We start from the raw sequence: 6,591 nt of genomic DNA on the forward strand, positions 1-6,591 counted from the left end.
GATCAATGGAATAAATTGGAAGATACAACCACAACTACAAACACACTCAACCACCTTATCTTGGATAAAGGAGCCAAGGAGGTTCACTGGAAGAACGACAGTCTCTTTAATAAATGGTGCAGGAAAAACTGGCTCTCCATTTGCCAAAAACTAAAGCTAGACCCATGTCTATCACCATGTACTAAATTAAAATCTAAATGGGTCAAAGATCTGAATATTAAAACAGAAACACTAAATCTATTGGAAAACAAATTGGGTAGAAACCTTGGAGACATAGGAGTAGGTAGAGAATTCATGAACAGGACTCAAACCGCACGGGAAATACTTCCCAGAATCAATAACTGGGAACACTTCTTATTACAAAGTTTCTGCATGTCAAAAGAAATCTCCAGCATAGTGAAAAGAAAACCCACAAACTGGGAAAAGATTTTAGTGAACTCTCTCTCAGACAAGGGACCCTTGTCTAAAACATATAAAGAATTAAAAATACTCAGACCTCCAAAATTCAAAGATCCAATCTAAAAATGGGCATCTGAGATGAATACGCACTTCTCAGATGAAGAAATGCAAATGGCAAATAAATACATGAAAAAATGCTCATCATCATTGGTCATTAGAGACATGCAAATTAAATCCACACTGAGATACCATCTCACTCCTGAAAGAATGGCCAGGATCAAGAAAACCAACAACAACAAATGCTGGAGAGGCTGTGGGGAAAAAGGAACTCTCCTGCACTGTTGGTGGGAGTGTAGACTGGTACAGCCTTTGTGGAGGTCTGTCTGGAGGTTTCTCAAAAAGTTGGGATTGGAAATCCCATTTATTCCAGCTATTCCACTTCTAGGCATATTCCCAGAAGAACTGAAAGCATCATACCACAGTGATATATGTGCACCTATGTTTATAGCAGCACAATTTGTAATCGCCAGATCTTGGAAACAACCCAAGTGTCCATCAACTGAGGAATGGATAAAAAAGTTGTGGTATTTCTACACAATGGAGTATTATTCAGCTATAAAAAGGATCACATTGAGATATTTATCAATAAATGGGTGCAGCTTGAGACCATACTCATAAGTGAAATAAATCAATCTTGCATGTGTGAATACCGAATAGTTTCCCTAATGTAAGTAATGATTCAAATATACAAAAATATGTGGTAATCATGATTCCCGATTATGTGGCCTTGAAGCCTTGTAAAGTTTTCACTTATTAATTAGAAAGGCTTTATTCTGGGCTTCTTGATATGGAAATATTTGAAGCTATAGTACATGAAGTTTTATCCAAATATTTCAAGAAAAAGACAGACACTATGGTAACTACTATTAAATCGGGTTATTTGATGGTGAAGCACGAGGTTGCTGAAACAGTCATGCTTTGACCTCTATTGTTATATTGTTATGTCCTGTTTTAACTCAATCTCTCCCTTATTCTTTAAAAAATTAGTTATTCCTTATGTTTGTTTTAATTAAGAGCAAAAATTTTAAAAAATTAGGATATATAATAGTAATTCTTTTTGATTTCTTATTAACTTGTTTTGAAGACCTGTAATACTCCCACGATCTTGTTTTGACTGATTAGACTCTGTTTCATTCTGTATGATAGTATCAGGTTTGAGGGTATAGGCAACTACTTTGAAGGCAATAAAATTCACTAAGATGCTCATTCTGGTTTAACTATTGTCTCCTTTGGAAGTCCTGGAATGTTTACAATGCCTAAGTTTTATTGGTCTTGTTCTCTACTGTTTTGTCCAACTTTATAATATCTAATGAGATAGACAATTCTTTTTAAGGAAACAAGAGACAACGTTGATAACCATTGTTGATAACCTTGTACTCTGTTCTACATCATGTGCTACGTCTATCCTTGGTTTTGACTGACAGCTTTGTTTTGCCATATTTTACTTTAATCTCTCCCCCCTCAAAAAAGTAATAAGAACTAAGGAGTAATAAAATCAAAAATGTGTAAATTTTGTTGTAAAAAAGAGCTCTAACGGATATAACAGCAAGTGTGTTTTCGGGTGTTAAATAGCTATATTAATGACTATATTAATGTTTTTGGATCATTGAACACAGCTGTTTGCAGTCTCTCTGTTTGAATGTCCACTTTGTATTCTTTGATACTGTGATTTGAGCAACTATTTCCAAGATGATAATATGTAATCTATTAACAGGTGATTTCTTAGTGTTATGTTTTTTTTTTTTAGTTCTGTAATATGTGTACCCCTACACTGCTTTGTTTTGTTTTTTGTTTTTTCTCTTTTTCCTCTTAAATAAAATTTAAAAAAATTTAGTGCATAGAAATAATTATGGAGAAAATGGGATTAATATGTTTGGAAGTCAGAATAAAAAGACTAAACTAATTTTTCATTTTAATAATATATTCTTACACTTTACACATGTTTTCCACATATGTCCTAAGAGTGAGCTGTATCCCTCATCTATTCTCTCATTTTTCTGGGTCAGTCAAACAAAGAAAGTACAGAATGTGTCCCTCATGTGTATACCCAGTAATTTCACAGGAGGGAAGATTACCATGTTTTCCCTTGCTGCCTCATTGACTAACATTTAATTGCTACTCCCTTTGCTCAGCAATCTGCTTGAATAGGAATCATTCAGACATAGAATATCAAAGACATTAGGAAAATTTGAATGTCATATGTAGAGGAACAGTACATCTATTAGTGTCTTGCGAAACACCTGTGAAGAAGAGAGAGACACTTTAAACTTTATGTCACTTATCTGGGTTTATTTTGGTAAGAAGAAAAAGTCTTGCAGCTCATAAGAATAAGCCCCTGACTCTGGCTTGTAATGTGCTCTCCAGGGCAAATTGAACCATCATTCTAAAAAAGCAGATGCATAGATTGTAAAACAGTTGAGCTGCTCCTCTAGGAGTTGCATATATTCCATCTTCTTTATTTTTCCTCTTCTGAAATGACTTATATATCCAATAGAGAGAGGAGTGTTTACATTCCTTAGTTTACAAATCCTGTTATGAGATGAGAATGAAGAAGAATTTGGGGCTATTCTTGAATTTTCCTTATAGCCAGGAATATGGACTTAATGCAGAAATATTCACAGAATGAGGACTGCAAGTAAACCTACACCTGGATATCATCAGATCAATTCTCTCCATAAGGTACAAAAATCAAAATTTATTTATAATAAGTATAATCTAAATGCAACTCTTGTTTTGTGCCTGATCATGCATTTACCATAGGGATAAATGGTAAAATTCTAAGTATTTGGTGCAATGGGGCAAAGCAGAAAGGTAAGTGGCTGCAGTTATTCACTATCTGACCATGTCTCAGAGTCCTGGTACAAAACAATAAAGTGGTTCCTGATTCTTTAAAGCCACTCACTAATTCATTTCATTCTCTCAACTGACTGAGTACCTATCTAGCTTGGGTCAGGCACTGTCTTGCTCTGGGAATATATTCAATAAACGTGAAAAGATATTTTATCCCCCAGATTTTGTATTTGTCAAAGTGTGATCACACGTGCACATGCACAGGTATGTATCTGTATGTGTTTGTTCACGTATGTGCTTCAAGAATGCAAATACAGTCTGATTTCCCATCACTTATTGAAGAAGAAAGCAATGTTTTAAATTTCTAAGGAAAAACAAGATTAACAATGTTTAACAAAATCAGTAGTACTTTTAATTTATCAAAGATACAGTAGTGTGGAAAGGCTAATGTCTTAAAGAAGATTTGGATATCAGGTTGGAATCTTCACTAATTATTTTTTTTTAATTTGAGAGAGTTACTTAACCATTATACAACTAAAATATTTTTTCTCTAAATAAACTACGAACTGGTATTCTAAGAATTAAGTGAACTTAGATCACATGTAAACATTTAGAACTCTAAATCAGGAAGTAACTTTTTCTATGACTTACTGTAAAAAGTTAAAAATAAAATATAATATAACTACAGCTGATTCACAAATATAGTGACTATGATGTTGTCATTTTATTTACAGCCACATGTAAAATGAGCTTAAATGATTCTGAGGCCTGGTATCCTCCTATTGTGACAGAGGAACAGTAAAAAATTCCTATTGATCATGTCTTTATCTTTAAAAATCTTTGGCCTAGTATTCCTTAAAAAATATTTTGCAACATGACTGACCCTAGTACCAAAAATGTTTTTGCTGTAAGAAAAACCTAAAAAAAAAAAAAAAAAAAAACTGGACCTGGTGTCACACTCACGTAATCCCAGCACTTGGGAGGTTGAGGCAGGAGAATTGTTTGTCAGTTTGACATAAACCTGGACTATAAGGTGAACCCATCAGCATCCTGAAATTCTTAATGAGATCCTGTCTCAAAACAAAACAAACAGAAATCTCAGGGAAATCTACAAAAGCAGTCACTAAAACAAAACAACTAGCTGCAGTAACTATTAAGTTGTGTATGACAGTTTCACTCCAATTAAAATGCCCTGGATCTTGGACCAATTGTTTCATAATTTAGAACCAAAAGAGCTCATTTACATCTCATTTTCCAACTATGTTCTCTCATTGATAACTGTAACCAGGGAATTCTCCCACATTGTCTCATTTCTTTTTCTCCAAGAACCGTATCTCATGGATGTCAGAAACCACTCAGCAGTAACTGAATTCATTCTCCTGGGAATCCCACACACACAGGGGCTGGAGACAATGCTTTTTTTCTTATTCTTGCCTTTCTATGTCTTCACTCTCGTGGGAAACTTGTCCATTCTGGTGACTGTTATTTCCTCTACTTACCTTCACACACCCATGTATTTCTTCCTGGGTAACTTGTCAGTGTTTGATATGGGATTCTCCTCTGTGACCTGTCCCAAAATGCTGCTCTACCTTGTAGGACTGAGCCGGCTCATTTCCTACCAAAACTGTGTCACCCAGCTCTTCTTCTTCCACTTCCTGGGGAGCATTGAGTGCTTCTTGTATACCCTGATGGCCTATGACCGCTTTGCTGCCATCTGTCACCCTCTGAGGTACACAATCATCATGAACTCCAGAGTCTGTGTGACCCTGGCTGTGGGAACATGGCTTTTGGGTTGCATCCACTCCAGTGTCTTGACCTCTCTCACCTTTACCTTGCCATACTGTGGTTCCAATGAGGTGAATCACTTCTTCTGTGATATCCCTGCCCTCCTGCCCTTGGCCTGTGCGGATACATCCATGGCACACAGGGTGAGTTTCATAAATGTTGGCATAGTGTCGCTTGTCTGCTTTCTCCTAATCCTAGCATCCTACACACGGATCACTGTCTCTATTTTGAGTATTCACACAAGGGAGGGCCGGCGCCATGCCTTCTCCACTTGCAGTGCCCACCTCATCGCCATCCTCTGTGCCTATGGGCCCATCATCACTGTGTACCTGCAGCCCACACCCAACCCCATGCTGGGAACTATAGTTCAAATCCTGATGAATCTGGTAGGACCGATGCTGAACCCTCTTATCTACACCTTGAGGAACAAGGAGGTAAAGAGGGCACTGAGAAATTGACTGCATTGCTCCAGAGAAGCAGATGGATGAATGCCTGAGCCTTGGATTCTTCCTGAAATGGGATGAAGCATTTCACTGCAGAGTCCTTGCATCTGACACAGAAGAGGAATTTTCATCCTCTGATGGATGTGTGAACCACTGTATAATGATAATGATAATACCAGATATAATTGTGTATTTTATACTATCTAGGTTCTGCTAATTCACCTTCAAAATAGCACAGTCTTCACTATTGTTATTTCCCTTTTCTTCTGTGGAGAATCTCCCCCACTGGAAGGAAGATTTTCCTTTCCCATGATTTTCCATTCTTTTCTAGATTTATTGCCTGCAAACAATGTGTGAGATAAAAAAGAGGTCTTGGGAAAGGCAGTAAATAGAAGAAAAACACAATGAAATAACTTATTGGAAGAGGCCTGGAGTCACCATTCTTTTGGTATTAATCAATTTAATAATGTCCTAAAGCTAAAGCGTTTTGCTTTTCCACTTGCCTGGAAAGGGCATAATTCATCCTCAATGAGAGTGGAGTTGCCTATCTCTAATCTTGAGCTTCGTTCTAATTTCTCTCTTTGAAGCTTCCTAGGCAAGAAGAATTTGCCTCAGTCCTAAAGTAATAAAAAGTGTGGTGATTTGTATCATGTAATTGGGTTCTTTTTTTATCTGCTTTCCATGGAATAGTATGATAATTAGAGTTCTTGACCAATTTTTTTTTTTAATCTGATTGCTGAACTCTGTAATTAGTTTTCCAAGTATTCCAGGAGTGCAAAACTCAAGAGAATTTTGCTAATGCTTCTCTGGTATATATACTTCATTAGATCTTTGCTTTTTTCTATTTAATACCTAATTGGGTGAAGTTCCCTTAAAAAAGTGAAAAAGTTCCAGGACCATGAAATCTTTATGGGATTACATTATGAAATATGTTTTTTCACATAAATTTAAACGTGTTGCCTTTTTCCCCTCTCAAAACCTAAAATTCACATTTAGCGTTCTGAGATTTGTATGGATTTGCAAGATTTGCTTAAACTCCAGTATGTGCCAAACAGTTTCATTCTTACAATTAAAAAAAGAGAGAAAGTGTGGCCTGGATTTTAGCCCAGTGGTA

The 6,591-nt window shown here is 36.3% G+C and overlaps 1 protein-coding gene across 1 annotated transcript; it reads left to right on the plus strand.

The window, feature by feature from the left end:
* The first annotated feature begins 4,586 nt into the window (after positions 1–4,586).
* Positions 4,587–5,492, plus strand: LOC100729552 (olfactory receptor 10D3). Its single transcript, XM_003472733.1, has one exon. The coding sequence runs from the start codon at positions 4,587–4,589 to the stop codon at positions 5,490–5,492; it is 906 nt and encodes a 301-aa protein (XP_003472781.1).
* Positions 5,493–6,591: the final 1,099 nt, after the last annotated feature.

Source organism: Cavia porcellus, unplaced genomic scaffold (genome assembly GCF_034190915.1).
Source record: "Cavia porcellus strain 051 isolate PalLab524CR breed Dunkin Hartley unplaced genomic scaffold, mCavPor4.1 scaffold_9, whole genome shotgun sequence".
NCBI classification, from domain to species: Eukaryota; Metazoa; Chordata; class Mammalia; order Rodentia; family Caviidae; genus Cavia; species Cavia porcellus.

Bases quoted from the DNA above. Each gene is read 5' to 3' on its own strand.
- LOC100729552 (XM_003472733.1), top strand. From the start codon at position 4,587: ATGGATGTCAGAAACCACTCAGCAGTAACTGAATTCATTCTCCTGGGA.